At 33.8% G+C, this 22,924-nt stretch overlaps 2 protein-coding genes across 4 annotated transcripts; one reads left to right on the forward strand and one right to left on the reverse strand.

Moving 5' to 3' along the window:
* Nucleotides 1–6,443: 6,443 nt before the first annotated feature.
* On the forward strand, nt 6,444–8,178 carry LOC131609364 (uncharacterized). Of its 2 annotated transcripts, none has more exons than XM_058881048.1 (2): nt 6,444–7,042; nt 7,951–8,178. In XM_058881048.1, exon 1 carries the CDS (start codon nt 6,669–6,671, stop codon nt 7,005–7,007), a length of 339 nt encoding a protein of 112 aa, XP_058737031.1. In that variant the 5' UTR covers nt 6,444–6,668; the 3' UTR covers nt 7,008–7,042; nt 7,951–8,178. The 2 variants fall into 2 exon arrangements, with proteins under 2 accessions (XP_058737031.1, XP_058737030.1); XM_058881047.1 differs by having other exon boundaries at nt 6,448–7,042; nt 7,945–8,178.
* A 162-nt stretch (nt 8,179–8,340) lies between these two features.
* Nucleotides 8,341–18,916, reverse strand: LOC131609363 (uncharacterized). 2 transcript variants are annotated; one of them, XM_058881046.1, is made up of 18 exons: nt 18,726–18,916; nt 18,144–18,384; nt 16,699–16,837; nt 16,065–16,216; nt 15,848–15,931; nt 15,668–15,730; nt 15,096–15,227; nt 14,790–15,005; nt 13,563–13,682; nt 13,435–13,484; nt 12,440–12,602; nt 12,183–12,320; nt 10,846–10,959; nt 10,660–10,758; nt 10,142–10,231; nt 9,931–10,012; nt 9,068–9,198; nt 8,341–8,983 (listed from the first exon to the last, which is right to left on the reverse strand). In XM_058881046.1, exons 2-18 carry the CDS (start codon nt 18,297–18,299, stop codon nt 8,840–8,842), a joined length of 2,073 nt encoding a protein of 690 aa, XP_058737029.1. In that variant the 5' UTR covers nt 18,300–18,384; nt 18,726–18,916; the 3' UTR covers nt 8,341–8,839. The 2 variants fall into 2 exon arrangements, with proteins under 2 accessions (XP_058737029.1, XP_058737028.1); XM_058881045.1 differs by having other exon boundaries at nt 18,717–18,916.
* Between the last annotated feature and the right edge of the window lie 4,008 nt (nt 18,917–22,924).

Here is a 22,924-nt window from a genome sequence, read left to right on the forward strand (position 1 = left end):
TAGAAAGTACTCAACCTGTCTCTCATCTCACTATAATTCAATCAATTGACAGGGTGATCTCTCAATCAACATGCAAAACTGCCCATACTGAGTTTGATCATTTTCTAACAAAATTCATCAACGTAATTAAAACATACACACTTGAGGGCTTTTTCGGATGTAACATGGTTTAGGTTCGGGTAGGGTAATTTTTTTGGGAAAGTAGGTTTAAACCTTTGGAGTAAGGTTCCTAGTTTTCCTTTCATTATCATACCAACTTTTTCCTTCTAATTGATACTAGATATTTATACTTTTTGTGATCTCTATTGTGTCTTTTTCATTTCTTTTTGAAGAAATTGTTTTAAATTCTTGATTTTTTCCTCAATTTTTTGAATTTTGGTCACTATCTATAGTACCAAAACTTAAATTTTACACACTTCCTAGAGCAACCCCAAACTTGTTCATTTGCCTATGACAGGAAAACTAAAAATTTACCAAACTCCAAAGAGAGGGTGGAAAGATTTAATTTTTCAAGTCAATTGGCTAAAATAATGATCAAGTTCCATCTGATGGTGCTTTTGGTTCTTATATTCAATGCTAGAATTGCAATTATTTGTAAATCTGAAAGAAACAATAGAAGAAAACTTGTTTATTAATTCCAAGAAAAAAGAAAAAGATACAATGGGGAAGATAATTTATAAGCAGTTATTCCTCTTTATCAGGATCAAGAAAAAAAAATGAAAAGTTTCTAAACTTTAAAGTTGCTTCATCCCCTTTATTATATATTATCAAAGCTGAAAAGTTCTTGCATGTCGCTCATCGAGTTGTAAAAGTTGCTATTATGTATTTTCCATTCAGCTCGCATTTGTTCCCTTCTTCTTTCTTGTGCACTATCTTGATTCTTGAAGTAATTTTCCATGTCTTTCGCAGTTGCAAACCAATTTCTTAAAATTCTTACCAGTATGTGATTTTGTTGTTGATTGAAGTCTTCGGATATCGGTGCAAAATGTGGTGGTTTAACACACAAGGTGGTTGAAATTTCATTCACCCAACTTGTTATCCCCACTGCATATGCTTCCATTACCCTTTGAAATTCATAAGTTTTTCAATTGTTTAACACCAATGCTTCTTGAGTGTCTGGATGATTACCTTTGACATTGCCCTCTGTTTGATTACTTTCCTACCTTTTCTAGGCTTCCGTTGATTTCTGCTTCTTTGAAACCTCCTAATCGTTGAAGCGTTAATTGGCTCTATAGGACTTATCATTTTGTCATCAGAGTGAGTCTGGACTCGAGCTAACTTGCATAATTCATTAATAATACAAAAATGCCCACAAGTTTTATGCGTTGAGTTAGCCATATATTTAATATTTTCAACAGTTAAATAACCCATGTTAATCGGCTCCCCAATTAAAAGAGCTCACAGACCCAAACAACGTTTAATGATGAATTGCGAATGATTAGACATTGCTTTTAGGGCCTGTTTAAAGAAGGATGCCCATGCTCTAAGTGCAGGGCAAAATCTGTTGTTTCAAGTCGCATTCTGAGAGCATGCTACATTTCCCATTCTTCCCTAGGTTTACAAAACATACTGATCATTTGTTGCCCCATCGTATATTTTATCTGACAATGTTGGTTTCTATAAGTTCTAAGAACACATACCTCAGAGCATTGGAGATGGAGATGAGAATATATTGCAGTAGGAGAAAAATCAACTAGTTTACCTCGCACATATGATGTATAAGAATCATCGCTCAGAAAGGCTGCATTTGCATAGAACTCTAAGCCAATGGTATTGTTTGTTTCTTGAATTAGGCTGTTAAACCTTTCCCATTGTCTTTGTTGTAGCACATCTCTGTTTTCTAGAAAATCTTCCAAATTTATTCAATCAAATGCTATTTCTCGTGAAATATGGTAATCTACCAACTTGAGATATTTCTCTGTATTGGCCTCAGAACAAAATTTTAGATTAGGAAAAGCTGGAATAGATGAAGTAATGTGCATGTTTGAGGCTGACCCCTTTTGCATTCTTTTTCTCTTACAAGGCATCTGAAAGAAATTAGCACAAGAACCAAAATTTGCAAGAAAATATGCCAAAACTTATGAGTTAGAGAAGAATTTTCATAGGGAAGATGAATGAAAAGATGAGATTATAGAAAACTAGATCTCCCGCTTCCTTTTATAGGAAATTAGAGGATCCATCGCGCGCGTATTGGGCCTCATCGCGTGTGCGATGATAACGGATTTTCGAGCCCTTAATAGTCAGCTCCTTGAGAGTTGTGAGAAATTCATATCACGCGTGTGATACATGTCATCACGCACGCGATGCAAAGGTATCACACGTGCGATGCCAGCGCAAATTCCAGTACCTTTTTCCTTTTCCTTTATTTTTTTCATCCTATTTCCAATTTTACTCTTTATTCTTCTACATGTTTTTGCTCCTTTGACAAACTATAATAAAGATAATGGGTAATTTAAATAACATGAAATTGAAAACTTTCAAAATTAAACTTACTGACGGGCTGCCTCCCATCTAGCACTTTTTTAATGTCATTAGCTTGACGCATAATGCCTAATGTATATCAGGCGCAAGGGCTTCCCTTACGCTGTACATAAATCCTCTGGTCATTCTTTCACCCTGTTTATTTTCTTCAACTTCAACTTGGTAATATGTTTCCAAGTCATTGGCATATTGTGTCCATTCACATGCATTAAAAATAACATGCTCATTGTTAGACTGTAACATGAGCTCGCCTGATTCAACATCAATCAGGGTGTTACCAGTTGCCAAGAATGGCCTTCCAAGAATTAGGGAACTTTCGGTTTCTCCTTTCATGTCCACCACTACAAAATCTGCAGGAAAAATTAAACCATCCACTGATACCAAAACATCTTCTAATACCCCATATGTAAGTAATAGAAAGACCAGCTAAGGTGAGATTCATATCAATAGGTTGTGGCTCTCCCAAATTTAGATCCTTAGCTAATTTTTGAGGCATCAGATTGATGCTCGATCCCAAATCACATAACGCATGTGGAAACTTAAATTCCCCAATATTGCAAGGAATAGTGAACTTACTTGGATCCTTCCGTTTAGGAGGGATATTTTTGTGTAATATAGGACTGCACTTGTCTGGTACGTCCACCTGTTCACTTTCCTTTTCTTTCTTTTTTACCAACGAGGAATTATTTCAATAACTTATCATATTTAGGCATTAGTTCCAAAAATTCATTAACGGGAATACATAGCTGAAGCTTAGCAATTATTTCTTTGAACTTTTGAAATAGCCCTGCCTCGTCTTCCACCACTGGTTTCTTCTTGAGGATAAGATATGGTGACTTGATATAGTAGGGCATTTCAGGACTATGATCATTTAGGAACTATTTCTTACTCTTTCTCAAAGGTGAGTTTTTATCTATCAGCTGATCAATGGTGAGTCCTTTATTCGAGGGATCACTTGCATTCTCACTCACGTCCTTTTGAGTCTTAATTCCTACTTCTTCCACTATCTCATATTTTTCCACACTGGTGTTCCTATCAAATCTCGACTCCAAAGCCTTGCAAGTTTAGTTCTTGGGATTATCAAAAGTATTACTATTGAATCCCCCACTAAAACCAAGTAATACAACCACTTGGCGGGAAAGTTGACCCATTTGCATCTCCAATTTTTTTATGGATGCATTATGGTTCTTACTCATGGTTTAATGTTGTTTGCTTACCTATTCAAAGCTACTTTGAGTTGCTTGAATGAACTTTTGTAGGGTCTCTTCCAGAGGTGACGGTTTCCTCTGAGTTGGGGCTTGTTGAGTATTCTGGTTTGTAGTTGGCGTTTGATTATTGCTCCACTTGAAATTTGGGTAATCTTTCCAACCTAGATTCTATATGTTGGAATATGTATTATTCCTTTGAAAATTTGCAAGCTGCACGTCTTCACTAGAGCCCTATGTGGAGCACATTTGTTTGCATGTCCTTCCCCGTATAAATACATTTTTATTGCTTGTAACTGACTCACGCTAGCTTGATTCAAGTTGCTTTCAGCTAGCCTTTTATTCAATAATTTAATTTGAGCTAATAAAGCAGCATGAGTGTTAGGAAGGAATTTATGGTATTTTCATGGGTTATTATAACCAAGTTTTGAGCTAAAATGTAAACAAAGTGTGCTAGTTCATGTGTTTTTTAGTAAAAATTGAATTACATATGTATAGTTCATGTTGTGAAGCAAATCGAATCACTTTGGGTACTATTGATGCAGGTTTGGAGCTGAAAAGGAGCTGTAAAAGGGGATGAAAGGGAAAGGAAGCTGGAGGAACCAAAAGGAAAGCAAAAATAAAGAGTTTTCAGCAAGGCGCGCCGCGGAAGATGTCAACGCGCCGCCCCAAACTTCTGCCTGGAGTCGCACCGCGAGGTCTCGAGCCGCGCCGCGGACACGGCGTATCCAAGCCCAAATTTTATAAATAGAAACCCTACTTTCCAATTGAGAGGTGATTCTTTTGTGAACAAAATTAGGAGAGAAGTCTGAGTCTGAAGCACAGAGCAACCATTGGAGAACAATTCTACATCAATTGAAGAGATTTTATTGATCATGATGCATTCTTCAATCAGTCCTTGTGTGTTCTTCATGTCTATGGAGAGCTAATTCTCTTTTGTTGAGTTTAAGGTAGTAGTTAACCTATGATTATACAATACCATTGATTAATTCTTGTGAACAATTGTTTGAATTCATTATCAATAAGAAACCTCGTTTTTATGTTAAATTATTGTTAATCTTTGATCGAAAGAGAAGGTTAAACTTTTCCCCTAGGTTACTATATTGATTCATTCATAATTTGCAGAGATGGAATTGTGAATGAGTTTTCATTATTATCGCGCTTTATTACTTTTATCGATATTGATATTTTGAGAGATCGAGTCTCATAACGGTAGAAGTTTATCTAATTTGATATGCAGACATGAGATCTATTTTAAGGATATATGAAGATGATGATTCAAATAATGGTTCACTTATGAGTTAATTAATATGTTGTATAGGAATAGGTTGATGAAACCCTAAAGCTCAACATATTTCTCTTATTGTTAACCAAATTTCAGTTTTTTAGTTTTAATATTTGTTTAGAGCTAATAACTTCTTTTGAAAAACAAAACAAACCCAACTATATTTTCTCACTCAAGATAATTTGTTATAGAACGGCAGTAATATTAAACCAATCCATGTGGATACGATATATAGAAAATATTTACCCATAAATACTTTCAACAATGAGCATCTAAAGTTATCATATCTTTCGTTGTACCTGTAGCTTCAGTCTAAACAACTTTTTCACTTTTTGAGCGGTATTCATTCAAACATATTTTTTTCAATTAAATCTTTTACCCGACGTTCAATTATTGTTTTGATTGTGTCTCATGCGGAAGCATCCAAAAACAAATGTGTTTGACTTCTGAGTCCATTTGATCCATGCTACTAAGGCTATGATTTGGGCACATGCGTAATAACAATTTAAATCTCTCCCATGAATCATAAAGAGATTTTGTCTCTTATTGCCCAAAATGTGTGATTTCAGCTTTTCTTTCAGTAAATTGTGTGGCAGTGAAGAATATTTCCAGGAACTTGTCCTCTAGCTCTATCCAAGTTCCGATGGTACCATTAAAAAGGCACAGTAACCAATCCTTGGTCCTTCTTATCAACGAGAACCCCAACAACCTCAGCTTTACCTGATCTTCGGTAACTTTAGTTGGTCTGCACATGGAAGTTGTTTCATGGAAGCGAGAAAGATGCTCCCAAGGATCCTGAAGTGCATTACCATTAAAAGGTTTGTCTCATAAACCTGAAAGTACAAAAAAAAATTATATCAAAGTTATAAGGGTCTGCGGGTATAAAACTTTTTGAGATTTGTGTCGGTCCTTTTACAGTAGTCCTCCATAGTTTGAGGTGGTGGTACGACTGATACACTATCTTGCCTCAACCGTCATGGTTAATGGCTCAACATATTGAATTATGAGAAAAAGCACTCACATAATTTGTGAAATATGCTAAGTTCTAAAACCTGGGGTTGTTTCATATACAACCACATGTTCTCATATTTTAACTATGTATTATTTTAGCATTATATTCTCTTTGTCGAACTCAACACGTCGAGAATTCTATGCTAACAGTCACACATCGATAAAACAAATTGAAAAATCGGAGGAATACGTAATATCTAAACTCCTCTATATATGAAAAAAACAATGTGTACATTTGTTTGGAAAATAGGACATTTGGAAAAGAAAAAAAAGTTGTTTAGATAAAAAATTTAAAATTTAAACTAAATTTTCGAAAATAATTTTTCCTTAATTGAGCTTCATTAATCACTTGTGTTTAATTATTTAATTACTAGAAATTAATCTTTGTTTTTAGGTTCTTGATATTTTCAACAAGAAAGAAGAAGGATGAGGATTGATAAGAAGTCTCTCTCATATCATCCAATACAATTACAAGAAAGACAGCCAAACCAATCCAATCCATACACGACACCCACAAAACAACACAAAACACTTTCCTCCAATTCAACGCATTTCCATTCTCCCCCAAAATTCCAACTTTCATTCCAATTTCACACTCTTCAATTTCAAACCCCACATAGATTTTCATCCTTTTTCCCAACTGGGTTTTCAAAAAAATCTGATTCTTTAATACTTTATTTATCCCAATGAATTTCAGAAACTTGGAAGATTTCTGGGCTTTTTATGTGACTCAACATTCGAAACGAGCAACGAGGCATTGGCACTTTGTGGGGACGCTTTTGAGTATTTTGTTCTTGGTGGGTTCGGTTTTCTTCAGTTGGTGGTTTTTGTTGTTTGTTCCTTTATCTGGGTATGGGTGTGCTTGGTATAGTCATTTCTTTGTTGAGAAGAATGTTCCGGTTACTTTTCAACACCCCTTTTGGTCGTTGGTTTGTGATTATAAGATGTTTGGGTTGATGCTTACTGGGAAAATGGATAGAGAGATCAAGAGACTTGGAAAAAGACCTGTGTTGCAAGTGTTCTGATTTGTGTATGTTTGGTTGATCCTTTGGTGTTTGAGGTGAGTTTGCATCTGAACTTGTGTGTGAAATATCTGTTTGTTTCTATTGAGTAGCTAGCTATGTTTGGTATTGGCTTATTGATGGCTGTGGATGATTTTGCTGATATATTTGATCCCGGGACCGATCATGTGACCGGTCCAAGCCACTAATTAGGTTGGAAATACTGATGAAATTTGATTTAGCTTGACTAATTTGATATGGAATCATTGACTCGTTGTGTTCGCATACTGGCCGTTCCAATGACCGGTCGAAGTTTTATAGCATAGGTTGATAATGCCTGTAATCCTTGAAAATCGAATGAAACAACATTTACAAAGAAGGCAATGCAGGATAGAAACCTAAAATAGAAGCAGGGTCAGTGAATATTTACATTTACATATTTCAGTTAGAAATATGTGAAACATCTATTGTTTATCAGTGTCATTTTTCTTAATAGAAGAATTTGATATGTAAGTTAATTCCATTGGATAGTGCCGATAATCATAACCTCAAAAAGATTGCATAAGTATGATTTGAAAGGCAGGCTTTTAGTTATCTTTGCTTCTACATAACAGATGAAGTTTTCTTTTTTTAGCTGGTGATATGAAGTTTCCTCTTCATTTCATCTTTTTTTCATCTTCATTTCATCTTAAATTATTTTTGTTTAGTTCACTCTAGAGGTTGAAAAGGATATTAACTTTCAGCTCTAAATCTTTTTTTGGAAGTCTCCTTGTGCATTTACTTGATGATGAAGTATGCTTTTCTGTTTTAGAAGAAAGTTGAAGTGTTTAAGTTTCCTTGCCTGGAATTAGGAGCTTTTGAAAGCTATGTTTCTGTATGTTTAGATTTTCAATACTCAGCCTGTTATGGCACATTTATTAATTTGTTGGAACGTAACTTCATTTTCTTAACATGTGGACAGACACAGGTTTGTGATTTTGAGCTTTGAAGTGTTTCAGACAGACACTGATACAGGAAGGCTCGAAGCGCAGATGGATTCATATGTGGCTGTGCAGTGAGAATGATGGTGTTGTATAGTGTTCAAAATTTTATAGTATGATATGAATCATAACACCACTTGAAATTGTAACAGAATTAATAATTTTTATGTGGTGTGTTTCTGTCTAATGCAATACATAACTTACCCTTACTTGCATTCTTACTCCACAACATTTTCTTTGCCAAAATATGTCTTTCTTGGAAACTATTATTGAGATCTTACAGATCTTTTATTCGTGTAACTTTTTTATAAATAAAGCCCTCAATTTCTTTTATAAAATGGAGAAGATCACGAACCTTTGAAACTCAAAGGAGCTACTTGAGGATAATGCGCCACAGTGACTTGATAAGTTCATCTAAACATCAGCTTACACTAAAGAGAGGTAAATGCAGAATAAATTCTACAATGGAGATAATCAAATGCTTTGTTAGAACTTCCCCAATTTAATATTCACATACAGGGAAGATTCTTACCAATGTAATGAAACTTGAATCTAGTAAACAACTACCCTTTCAACAAATTATAACCACTACTTAACAAAGAAAATTGTAAGGTACTATACATTGAGATCCTATACCTAAGTCATCATCTAGATAACCACAGGAAATGGTTCCAGGCTTGAATTTGAGCGGTACCAATACCTGCATTAACTAATAGCTAACTAATAGTTAACTAATTACTTGATATGATGAACCTTTGAATGATGGCCATTTGCAGACCATCAGTAGATCCCTTTGATCTAGCTTTCAACAGATGTACACTTCTGACATGTTTTTCCCACCAGAGAAAATTTTGCAGACCACAAGTTCCTTATTGATTACCTTCGCCTAGCTGTATTAGAGTGGTGATGTGCTTTGCTATCAATTCTAATCCTGTCGGCATACATGGGAAGGCGGATTATCTCATTTATTTCATTCAACAGGACATCCTCTGTGATATTGTCTTTTATACTTCGCATCACCTGCAATAAATTGAGCAAATGGCTAAAATGTTATATATAATGAGCCAAGAAGGAAATTTAAAATCAAAGGAGTTGGTAAAGGACCTTCTTGTAAGTATTGAAGTCATTGGGAGTCGACTTATCTGTTCTGACTCGCTTGAATATCCATTCATTTTTATCTCCATCCCAAGCACACTCGATGATCTTTCCTGAATAAGGTACAGGATCTGAACCTTCTGCAGATTTTAGATTTTCATTAAGCATTTGCTCAGAAGCGAATGCAACTAAAAAAACTGGACAGGCTCAAAACATAAACATGGCAAAATCATGCATGCATAAGTATTGCTGAAATGTTATTGCAGAAAAACTTAGACATCAATTTCCATATCCAACTTTCTGGTGGGTGCAAGAAATTGGTTCTAGTGATAAGAACACCACTGATCTGGACATCAAACTAGCATGTGAACCTGTAAAAGTACTGAGAAACAAATGAAGCCATGACATGGTTCATTATTCTACAATTAAAAAAAACAATGAAGCATGAAATCCTATCGGTAGTTGAAATTATAATATTTAGGTAAGGGAAAGAGGATGGAGAAAAAGGGAATGAAAGTTTCAAAAAATAGGTTGTTATATTATATGCAGTGTAACAATGTGTTACTAAATGGTCAATTGTCCTATTTATTTTTAACAATAATTTTTGTAAAGTATAATATCCTATACTAGCCCAAGCACAAGCCCACTGATAGAACAGGACTACTAACCATAGTAAAATAAGGAAACAAGATTACATTAGGAAATAACTAAATCATTCCACTATATTCTTAAGATTGTTGAAGATCTTCGAAAATATTCTCAGATATACACTGATATCTACAAAATACATGGTAGATGTTCAAACAACTAACAGCAAAACTGAATGAGTTGGACAGGTGTGATGAAATAAAAAAAAAAAAAATCTTCCTGACCTCCGAATGCAACAATATGCCCTTCCATGAGTTTCTTTTTTCCACGTTCATGGAGATAAAGCAGCTGACAGTCATCATCTATCTGTCAAACACAAGCAGCTAAATATTAGTCGAGTACATTAGCAAAACAAGAAGTGACCAGATGATAAGTGGAGCAAGAAACATCAAGAGCAATATTCAAAAACTTAGATATTGAGTTGAAAGATATCACCTCAAAGAGAAAATCAACTGAATTCAGATCAGCGTATTTCCATTTTAAGAGACCTTCATGAGTGCGAGGTACATAAGGATCATCCCATCCCTGATCATAGATAATCAGTCAGTAAGAACAAGGATAGAAAAAGGAAAGACTCCGGTAAAGAGTAAATAAATGAATGGACCAACGTACCTAGACTATAAGCTAGTCTAGGTAACATTGATCTTCTATAAGCTAGGCTAGATATGATGTCTCTTTTACGCAACTGGACTTTATATTAAGATCACTATATAAGCCACAAGGGTCTATATTCTCACACTGAATAAGATACAGTAGTATGTAGACCCTGATGTGAGAGAGAACCGATGAGAAAAACAAATATCTTAAAAAGCTAAAAGCCATGTGATTATAATATTGGTTACTTGCCAGCTCGGCCTTGAACCAGAAGCATGTCACTCACAGGTCAGAGAGATATGATCAATATCAATAATAATATTCAGGACAAAAGAAAATGATCTACACCCATTACCTACCTGAAATATGAGACCATCTGCATCATGCGAGAGTTTTGGAATGAATTCGATCAAAAGTTTTGTAACAGTAGACAGCAACCAAAAATCTTTCCTCCTCACCTAATCATTCAGATATATCAACAACCAACTACCAGGAGAAAAATAAAGCTCGAGCTTTATGCCCAATTTCAGGTCAGAAATGCATACCCTGAAAGGCTCCATGTCATATCTATAGTAAGGATTTTTTCCCTGATACCGTTCCTGATTCCTGGGTTCAATCACTTCTTTCTCAAGCATCTTCCATCGTTCACAGAAGGGTCGCTGCACCAAGTTTAAGCCACTTAAACCATATACTTGTTAATAAGAAAAAGAAAACACAGATTATAGAGGACAAATTAGATGAAAATTTATACAAACATTTTATATAAAGATTAATCTGATGACCAAATGTTAAATTGATTTCAGGATATTTCATCTTTAAAGAAAATATAACTAAAGCACACCACAGAATGATCTATTTAAAATACACAAATCCAGAACCGCAAAATGTAAGCCATGCCAGCATTTTCCATCTTCGTATTTTTTTAGTAACCTCTCATTCTAACTGCATTGTCTCCCTGCCTTTCACGACCATCTATGCCTCTCGTTCTGTTTTGTACAATCTTCCTTGTCTATGCAGAGTCATGCGGCTGTACCCTTCATCCTCTATCACAAGTCACAATCATATCTGCCTATCACTCCCTCTTTGTTAGTCGTTTGACCTTCCAAAGCAACAGTTCGGCCTCTTACTTTCACATACTTATTTGCGCACAGTAAGCCTCTGTGTTGCTTCTGTTTTTGTGTTTTGGCTTTGTTTTTGAATAAATATTGCTTTGTTTCTTCTCTGGTGAATTGGTGATTCCATTGGATGTTCTATTCTTTAACTCGTACTTATAAAGGATCTTACGAACTGTGTTACGATTAGACATTATGCAATCTTGCTACCCTTTTGCTGATCCTTGGTAATTACTTAGGTAGGATCTTTCAATCCAAGTTGCGATCTTTTTACCCTCTACCGATCTTGGCAACCTAGCCGCCAACACAATTGATAAAATATTTCAACTAAAAGACACTTCTTTCACATATCATAATATATGGCAACCAGGATCACACAATCCAGCTACATTGAGAAGAACTTTGGATGATCAACAAAGAATCATACAAATAGAAAGAAAAATAAAAGAATAAAAAAATAAAGAGAAGATGAATAGAAACAATAGATATACTGCTTCTATAGAAAATAAACCAAATTAAAAAAAGAAAAGAAAAAAACTACTACATAAGGTCACAGAAGAAACAAGTTGTATACTCTCTAGAAAAATAGGGTTGCATTTGCTTTGTTAACCACAAGAAACCGAAGTCAAAATAAAAATGTTGCATTAATTTTAGTATTTTTCCACTGTGTAAATAAAATTACACCTAAGGGCACGATTATGGAACAATATCATACAAAATTAAAATGAGAACAACCAGTATTACATCGTGAAATTACAGATAAATCAAACCTCTATCACTGAAACAAAGTTGACTGCCATCAGGTCATATATTAGGTATCTTCTTTCCTGCTTTTTTGAATCTGGCAATGTATCAATAATCATCTCCCCATCAAGTAATGTGAAGTGGTGAGTCTTCTCAGCCAAGCCCTTGGAAGTCAGAGATATAAGTGTATTAGCTTTTGCACCATTAAGTTCAAACAGAAACATATAGAAACTTCCACTTAAATTAAGTAATTAACAGTAATAGTAGTATACGCCACACATACATCATTTGTAACCCTGCAAGGAAACCTCATTTGAACCCTTCTAAAATTGAAGTTTCTATCAATCAAGTAGCATCCATCCATAGTTATTAGCATCATATATCTTGTTCCATCAGCTTTCCATGTTGCATAGTAGTAACGCTGTCGTAACAGCTGTAAATTATCCCTGCTTACAAAGCAACCAAATTTAGCATGATACGGATAAAATAAAATAAAATAAAAAAAAGCAAAATCAACAGGGAAATCTTATTGCTACATTTATAAAACTATGGAAGCATAAAAACAAATGAAAAGTTTAGAAAAGAGACTTAAATATCAATATAGTAAAGAAAATTTTCATTAATTAGATTACAGCAAACAAATGTTTGGCACTAACACTATATTTGTATAAACTCCCCCACACCCCCTCCTAAGCATAATTTGATTGGTTCCAGTCTTCATAGATATAAATCTAATTTTAAAAAAGTTTCTTAGGCACATCACTTCATTTTTGAATATACTGGTGTTTGCTTCTTTTTTACATAAAGCACACTGCCTTTTTAATCGAGTTTGATAACAGATGTTGTGGGAATGGAAAGTTTTGTTTTATTGATTTTGTCAATTTTTGTGGAGTTTTTTGTTGATGAAAATCATTGTTGTGTAAAATTAGTTCTACCTCTAGATTCTATCTCATAGATGTTAATGAAATTCTTCTATCAATGAGAAAAAGAAAGAAAACTTGCAAAATTTAATGCCGGGTGAATCTAGAGGTAGAATTAATTCTACACAGTAACCTCTGACAATTTACAAACATGACTCATTTTCAAACAAGGAATGAAAGGGACAGAAGTGCATATAAAAAACCAACTTTAAGCACCGACATAATCATAAGATTTGTTAAGGCACAGAAGGATGATATGACAAAGTACAGTAGCCCTAGAGCTTATAACCTAAGGTTTGCCACTTAATTAATATAACATATCACAATATAGTATGTTAGTGGCTCAGATAAGTTGAACCTGTTTAAAGAAACTGGGTGTGACCCTGGAAATTGCATGCGTCCTCTGGCCTGCAATTTCAGAAATTAGATATCACATCTCAAATACTAAACTGACACTCATACAAGATAGATATTTAAAAGGCTTACCCCAACCCCTAATTTGAGTATTTGAAAGCAGAACTGTCGAAATGCATCTTGCTGATCATTAGATATCTCATCTCCTAAAACATCATCATTTGTCATTATTGTGTTGATCTCAGGGTTCTCCTACGAACATAGAAAAGACATCAAGAGTTAATTACCATTAGAAAAAAAGGATCTTAAAAGAGTATAGGCATGTATTGGTTTAGTTTCTTTCAAGGCCTTACACAGTCTCCACTGTACCGGACTATTTCTCTATTCTGTTGTGTTTAGCTGTCAGTGGTCAGCTGTCAGAGGCAGTTACAGTAGGTTAGAGTCTGTTTCAGAGTCTTAGACTAATTTAGTCACTATGACTCATGTTCTATAAATATGGGTTACCTCAGAACCCAATATAAGAGTTCATATTCAGTTTCAATATTCAGCGATGATTCAAATTTTCTTTCTCTTTTCTATCAGTTTATCAAACACTGTTAGACCCAAAGTACAAACTTATAAACAACTAGGTTCAAGAATGTACTAAGGTACCATTCACGGTATTTAAGACAGACCAAATTCAAAATAAACAAGCTTAACAGCAAGTGTCATTCACAGACACCACAATAAATGCAATGTTATCTTCAATGAATGACATATGAAGTATGAACCTATTACAGTAATGGTATTGGTATACTTATAGGAGTGAAAATGGACACCAGGAAAAGATCAAAAGGAGGAAACACAGTCAAATGACTAGCTCAGGAATCCCATGAATTTTTCTGGACATCTTTAACTTTAAAAATAGAAAGAAAAGAAGTAAAGTATGAGAGACCAGTACCATACACAGTAGAACTCTAGAGTATTCAAGAAAAGGGGGTACAGCCAACAAAAATCCAGAACATTAAAAAATTATTCCAAAAGAACACAGCCACCCTACAAGGTAGAAAAAATAAGACTACTGTTTCTGAATGCAAGCTGCTCGAGGTACATATCAATGATAATAGATAGACAGCCGAAGGGCCAAATATACAGCGGGTACGCCCACCTTTCTCAAAAAAAAGGTTTTTAGAATGTTATATTTTACGAGTTTTACTGCAAAGATAAGGGAATATTTGAGCTGGTCCCCTAAACCCAAACGATGCGTTAGAACTAATAGGAAAATGGAAATAAGACTTGCATGAAAACACACCAGAAGATCGACAACCTATACATATTATGTGATATCATATGATAAAATCGAATTCACTTTATCCATACATGCAACTGAGGATCTGGTACTCCATCATCATCATCATCGTCATCTGGAGCTGCTTCACCATTGAGATCAACGAGTTCGGGAGTCCTCTTCCACTCAGGAGTAGGAGGACAAACTATCATTTCAGGTTTTTTTTCATGATAGAATTTATATAATGAATCAATATATTCAGGTTTATATATTCCTGGAGGGCGCGCATCAGAAAACATTTTTATCGCCTGTGAAAAAGGAAAACAAACAAGTATAAATACTGAACTTGTGAAATGTCATATGGAGATATGAAATCATATAGTGACTCCAATGCTGACCTGAGTAATAGACATTGACATTGTGCGCATTAGATAATGGATTATCATATATCCTGTACGATTATGACCATGTGTACAATGAACAAGTATATACCTCTTTGAGTGTTTTTGATGAGATAGAAATTGTATAACCTGAAATTGAAAATAACTATATGGTTATATAATTCTGATCAAAATGTTTCACCAAAAATCACATTAGATGTGAGCATGAAGGTATAAAATAGTAAGAATAAAGAACTACATAATATTAAGATATAAAACCAATTAATTATTAATTATATAGACCATAATATTATTTAACAGTAAAAATGAAATCGAGATGCATAATGGCAATGAAACTTGGAAGCGTTCAATACATACTAGCCTATAAAAATGAAATTCGTGTAAGAAATAGTTTTGAAAATATAAGAAATTCCTATTATTGGAGCATGTCTCTAAGGTAATGTATATGTTTATTTAAGTTAATAACAGCATGGTAGCCTAAGCCTATCCTAAAAAGAGAAATAGGTGCCATATTATTCAAAATAACTTAGAAAGACTACAACAATACTATTAAAAAATAACAAACAAACCTCGTAGACAAAATGATTAACAGATGAATTATCAGGTACTGCACCGCGGCCCTTGCATTGAATCTAAACCACAACCATGGTCTTCAAATGTAAGGACAAGAAAAAGGAGCCACTGTTTTAAAGATCTAATATATATACTAAAAACACATATGGCTGGGGAGAAGGATGCCCTCAACAAACCTTAACATGCCTGATAGCCTCTTTCTTTAGGTCTGATACTGGATAGTATCGAGAAGTATTTGTCAAATCAATGACCAGACCAAGCTGCAAGCCAACACAACAAACTGTTAAAAAGGGCAGTCAAATGAAGCAAGCCAACCCAGGTACTTGCATGATTCATTGATCACTTCTGTACTAAAACCAATATAAAAAAGAAGAGAAAACACATTCTACTTACTTTTCTCCCTAAAACTCTCTGTTGATGTATCACTTGTTTAAATGAGTATCTTTTACCAGGAAAAATATAGTCATTGAAGGATTCACCCAATGGAACCTTTGAAGGTATCATGCCAAAAATTTCCTGACCAGATGAAGGGCAATCCAACCAACCTGCGTGTAAATAATATAATGATAGTAATAAATTTTTTTACATTTTACTAACATTGACAATAATCTTAATCTGTTATATAAAATCAATCAGAAAATCCTTAAGAAGATTATAAAGTAGCTATTCATCAGCATTTTATAAACAAAAAGTCCTTTGCATCATGTATTTGATAGGATCATTAATCTCCACTCATAGTCCCATAAGAACTCAAAATCCTTGCAACTTTGGAAAGACATAAGCCAAATTTATTCACCCAAAACTAATTTTAGAATAAATTGAGCAAATAGCATCGGTGACATCTAATAATTATCCCAAAGAATCATCCAAAATAAGTATATAAATGGGATTGTAAAACATGAAATCTAGTTTACCATTTCTAGAAAGACTAGTTATTTGAAAATAATAAATCGTTGAGACAAGATATGAATGAAATTACATCATGCCACCAGCAAGCCAGCGAGTTGTCCAGGGAAGAAATCCTTACCTGGTGGAAGCTTACTTCTATCATATGATTTAAGGATCTTATTATGGAAAAAGTTATCATATCCAGGTGGCTGTGATGCTTGCACAGGCTTGTCATCTGAACGTTCTCTTTTCAACCGTTTTTTTCTTTCTTCACGTTCCTAAAAGAAAGCAGGAGTTTAGCATTTGGGTTAATAAAGAGACCTTAAAACGTAAAATACATTTTGATTACTTATGGAGACAAAAGAATAGGCAGAATATGTGGCATATATATAACTGGAAGGCCAAAAAGAAATCTTGTCAGAGACTCCATCCAGTTTTTATCAAGAATTAACATAGCAAAGACCCAATTTAAGGATTGTGATTTTTCTCTATATCTCCATGTTCTCTATTTATCAATTAATTTCGTTGTAGGTGGAAGTGGAAAGGAGAAGACAAAGAGAGGGAGTGGGAGAGAGACAACAACAAAATATTCTTGATATTCAAAACTGTTGAACTTCTACAAATTCCTAGACCAATTGGATTAAAAAAAAAAAAAAAACTATTTAAGCATCTTCAAAAATCTCAATTCAAAAATTTCTTGGCTTAGATATAATGTATACTTGGACTGAATTATATTTAAATTTCTCTAAACCTACTTTTATAAGACAAGCCAAACAGTCACAAACATTTTAAGCAATTTCAGTTGTCTACTAATTCAAAAAAATGAAATACATCATCAAGTTTTGATGCTGGCATGGGACTTTACCAAAACGGATTGCACCAATGTATAAGTGCATGGATTTGCATGGGTATACTTTCTGAAAAAGAAAGGTTTAGACATATTTATTAATGCTGGTGTAGAATCAGCTTGATTCCTTCTTAGGCAGATGATTTAATTCCTGACATGTTTCCAACAACTCTTTTTAAAAATGATCTATCATTTAAATTGATTTTTTCCTATACCACAGGATGGTGCATCCAAATTTGAAAATTTTATGCAGTATTCTCAGTATTAAAAATTGTATAGAACTTTTGAGAAAAATATATGTCATTGCACCACAAAACACAGTCAAGCTGACAAAAAAAAATAACCCATCAAAATGAAAATGGATTCCCAACCAAACGTAATGAAAATCCTATGTGAAAATAACTATATATTATGAACCATGCCAATCACAGTTGTAAAGTAAAGGTTATAGCACTATTACATAGCAGAATTTGAACAAATCACTATTGTTTTGCAATACGCTGTTTAGCACAAAATTATTGTAAAATAGCCGCTATAGTGTCGCTATGGCACTGTTGAGTACCAGAATTCGAATTAACCGCTATTTTCCGTGATCCACAATTGACAAATCGAATACCGTTAAACAAGAAACTACCGTCGCAGTATTCCAAGGCAGAATGAATCAAATCCAACTTAAACCACCAAACACAACAACATCAAACAGAAGAAAAAACATAATAATAGAGAGAAAAGTGTACCCGCCGTGCTATATCAGCTCCACTTTCTATGCGCTCTTCTACCGCGTTATACTTTTCTTCTGGCACATCATACTCTTCCACCTGCCTTTCAAAAGGATCTTCATCTTCCTCCTCCGGAACAGGAGACGCATTCAAGTCCAGAGAAATCGTCATCATACACCACCAAGCAACATTCACACCCACCACAGCAATTTAAACAACCCACAACTACCTACATATGCTAATACCTGTAATCTTTCACCTGCACCACACCATTCATATAACAATCTTATTATCAACGCAGCGTGCCACAGCAATGCAACATTTCATTAAAAACAAAACAAATTCTACTCTCTAATTGTTCAAACTTCAAACTTCAAACATCACAATAGAGCAATTAACCTAACAAACACCCAAATTCACCGATCCTACAACAAAATCACATGATTATCATTTTCCCTCTCTTGAATCCTTCAAACTACTAAAACAACTCATTATCATAAAAAATTTCACAAAATTGACGTCAACATTCACATGCCAAGATTCAAGAAACATCAAAATTAAACAAGTTAAAGAGTATGCAAGTGTACGTACCAAACCTACCTACTAGAATTTCCGCTTCGAACACTCCGTGATGGAGTTGGAACTCCAAAACCCTAGAGAGAGAAAGAACGAGTGAGAGAGAAAGGAGTAAGGAGGTGTTTGTTTGTTTTGCAGCTTTGAGTGAGAAAGAGACACGAAACAGAGTTTGAAACAAAACGAAAAGTGATTCGAAGTTTCTGAGTTTGAAAAAAATAAAAAGAAAAAGCGTTTTATAGGGTCACGGTGACAAGAGAAAAAAAAATCATTGAGATTACGTGTAAAAGTGTAATTAGAACCGAATGATCCCTAAATCGGTACACGGTGGCACGCATAGTTGGTTGGATGTTGCGCATAAGTTTACTGTGAGAATGTGACTTGGATTATGCTCTGAATTCATAGTAAGTAAATGGAGTAGTACAATGTAAGTAAATTAATAAATTATGTTATTCAAGTTTAATTAGAAAAATAATATTTATTGATTGTTATTCTAATTTGTATACATTATGTTTCTTTATTTAATTTTTTTATTAAAAAAAGTAAATGTTAGTACTTTTTTTAGTCATTACTTAATGTCTAAGTTTTTATTTTTCTAAAATAAAATAATATTCATTTAAATGATAGATTCTACTAAGAGTTAAAAGATAGTGCACTGAGAGTGTAAAATAACTTGTCATCCAATAGAAAATCATAAAGGTGTCATGTCATTAAGTTTTTTTTAAATAAAAAAATGATTTAATTGGATACATGGGTGGTGATTGGTTGACAGTGTAAAAATGTGCATCACCTCTTTTCTCTTCTACTAAAACAAAAAGAGTGAAATTTCAAAGAAATTCCAATTTGTAAAAAAAATACTTTTAGATTAATTAAATAATTCATGTATGGGGTCTAGATAATAGACAAATACATTAATTATTCAATAAATTTAAAAAGTAAATGTTTTATAAATATTATTTTCTATGATTTTTTTTATAATTTTTTTTTAAAATCTATCTACATTTTTCTATTATATAGACCAAATATTAATTATTTAATAAATATAAAAAAATAAAATAATAGAGAGTAGTATAATACGGTCAATTGCATACACATATACCAATGTCTATAAATATGATAAAATTGAAGTGTTTGAAATATTCATGCTTTCAACGTTGCAACGTTGAACACATTAAAGCTATTAATCGAATATGCAACAGATATAGGTCGAAGATGACATTTTTAATCTAAACCAATTTAACACCGCAGCGAGACAAGGAAGAAGACAACTTTGCACACACACACAAGAAAAAGCAATGAAATCATAAAAAACACAAACAATTAATTTAAATGCGTGTGAAAATCACGTATTCAAATAAAAAATAAAGCAATTAAGATTAAGATGGATGATTCTAGATCAAAATTAACCCTAAATCACCCTCTCTAAGGGTGTGTTTGGTTGTGAGAAGAAAGTGTGAAGAGAGAAATAAGTGAGAAAGAGTTTGAAAAGAGAGAAATAAATGAGAAATAGAGATGATTTGATGTGTTGTTTGGTATAATAGAAAGATAAAAAAATAGAGAAGAAAGAAGCATGGATACTTTTTAAAAGTACCAAAATACCCTTAATTAAAAATTATTAATTTAAATTATTTAACTTTTAATTTATTTCACAAAATTATTATAATTTAATTAACTCATAGAAAAAACATTCTCAACAATATTTTAAATAACTTTACAAAAGTCTTACAAAGTTTTCGTTGAACTTTTATCTCTATAATGTTATTTGACACTTTAATAAGGTAACTAGTTATATTATATTTGATTTCACAAGGCTAAACTAGTAAAAAGCGAAATATTACAGCTTCATGTGCCTTTTTACTGGAACTTCTTTGCAATATTGAAGTGAAAGAATATTTGAGTGGACCCCACTACTTTTTACTCTCTCTCCCCTATTTCATCTCATTCCGAGCAGGAGAAGTTGCTTATATCTTTACAACTTTTTTCTTCACAAATTCTCTCTTCTTAACTTCTATTAAAACAAGCAGACCCTAAGGGTCTGTTAGGATTGTAGGCAAATTATATTTTAGGCCTTTAACCAAAAGAACTTTCCCAATTGTAGGAATGAGGGACTTACCGACTATACCAAAACCTAATATTTTTTCCTTATTATTATCAACACAAGAGACAAAATCTCCCTTCAAGGGAAAAAAGGAGAAGAATAAGGTTTTATCATCGGTGATATGGTTTAAACAACCTCTATCAAGATACTATTTAGTGTTTAAGATTGTAAAGCACTCCTGCAATAAAAACTCAGATCTTAACTTTAGGTTTTCATATCATCTTAGATCCTCTATTGTTAGTTTCATAAATATTCTTATTATTACACTTTATATCAGGGACACAAGCATTTGATGAAGTAGATGAATTTTTCATTTTGAGCTCACAATATTTTTCACAAAAGTATAAAATGGGATGTCCTTCTTTGCTCTCATGACCATTCTTAATGAAACAATATATAGCAATATGAAATTCTTTATTACAATGGTTGCATTTTAAGATTTTGTAATGAGGTGTGAATTTAGCCGACTTGATACTCGTGTAAAGAATATCCATAGAAACAAGAGGATGATGTGTACATGTAGGAGGTCGAATCTAACTCTTATTCTGGATCGGGCTATGAGGTCGGGTGAAAGGGGGTTTCCCCAACCCGAAGTCGATGAACAAGGTCAGCAAGATGGGTTGCACGTCTTGTCGGGTGCTCGAGGTATGAGACCGGAGCGACGATTACAATATCTTAAGGGGTTGCATGGGAGTTACAAAAATGGAGATTGAGTGTAACACTCTCATTAATAGTGACGACAAATGTTATAGAAACCTTAAAAGCGATAGATGAGAGGAGATCTCTTCATTAATATGGAGAGCTAACGGCTAAACTATAAAAAGGAAAGCCTCTCATGGACAAAGGGACAAGAAATTCTTTAACCATAAAATATTCAATATTCTCAAACATACAAAGTAGTTGCAGTCCTTCCTGATTCGCTTCGGAAGGACTATCCAAAGGTATTTATCAAGAACATTTGGCGCCCACTGTAACTCTCGTTTTTATTTCAATTATCTATTTTATTGTGTGTTGTGTGATTTATGTGTTAATTATGTGATTAATTGGTATTATATTATTTTATTGGGGAATTAGTAGTAATGACAAGGTTAAACTATTAGTTATTGGGCCTAACTTAGTGTTAGTGTTAGTAAGTGAGAGGTGCTAATTAGAGCCCATTAGTAATAATAAGTTAGTAAGTTTAACAAAACAAGTAAAATTGAGAAAATGGGAAATTAGAAAAATCATTTGGTGAAAGAGGAGAAAAGAAGAGAAAGAAGGGAAGAGGAGAGAAAGTTAGGTCAAATCCCAAAATTGAAGCTAGAGTTATCTTCAATCCAAAACCCAAGGTAAGGATGGGATTCTTTCATGATAAGAGATTGTATGATGATAGATTATGGTGGGGTTTTGATTATATGCTTAGTAACCATGTTTGTGAAATTGAAATTGTTAGGGTTCATACTAGATTTCTATGAATTTGTGTTCTAAACATGTTTTTGATAATGATTGTTAATGGATGTTCAATACTGGTTATATGTGGTTTTAATTGATGTTTGAAAGTGATTTTGAATGGTGGGTTAGCTTTTTCGCAGAACTTTGCTGTCATTTTTCTGCAAAATCGCACGTCCGCTAAGCGACCCTGGTCCGCTAAGCGAAGTCTGGGAATAAATTTTGAAATTCGCGAGTCCGCTAAGCGAGATCGGTCCGCTAAGTGGAGCTGGGAAAGTGGTTCGCTTCTATTTTTAGTTTTGCAAAGCGCGCTTGAAGCCCGCTAAGCGAACTTTGCTGTCAGAAACTTTTTGAAACTTCTAATTGTTGTATCTTTTGATTTGTAACTCCTTTTTACTCACCGTTTGAACCTCCGTAAAGCTGAAATCAATGTCTATCTAATGAGAATGATTGGAATGAATTTTGAAAACTTTTCCTGAATTGTATTTTCCCCATTTGGTGATGTATTGTGAAGTTGAATAATTGTGTATGTTTGTATGTCATAAAGACGTGATTGAGAAGTGATGAATTACTCTAATAGTAATGATATTGTTGTTGCCATTGAAATTTTGGCATTGAGTCGACATTGTTGAGACGATGTTGTCGTGTATTATGAATGTTGTGTTTTGTGGATGTGCATCATTGAGTCGCATCCATTGCA

This window comes from Vicia villosa, linkage group LG6 (genome assembly GCF_029867415.1).
Source record: "Vicia villosa cultivar HV-30 ecotype Madison, WI linkage group LG6, Vvil1.0, whole genome shotgun sequence".
NCBI classification, from domain to species: Eukaryota; Viridiplantae; Streptophyta; class Magnoliopsida; order Fabales; family Fabaceae; genus Vicia; species Vicia villosa.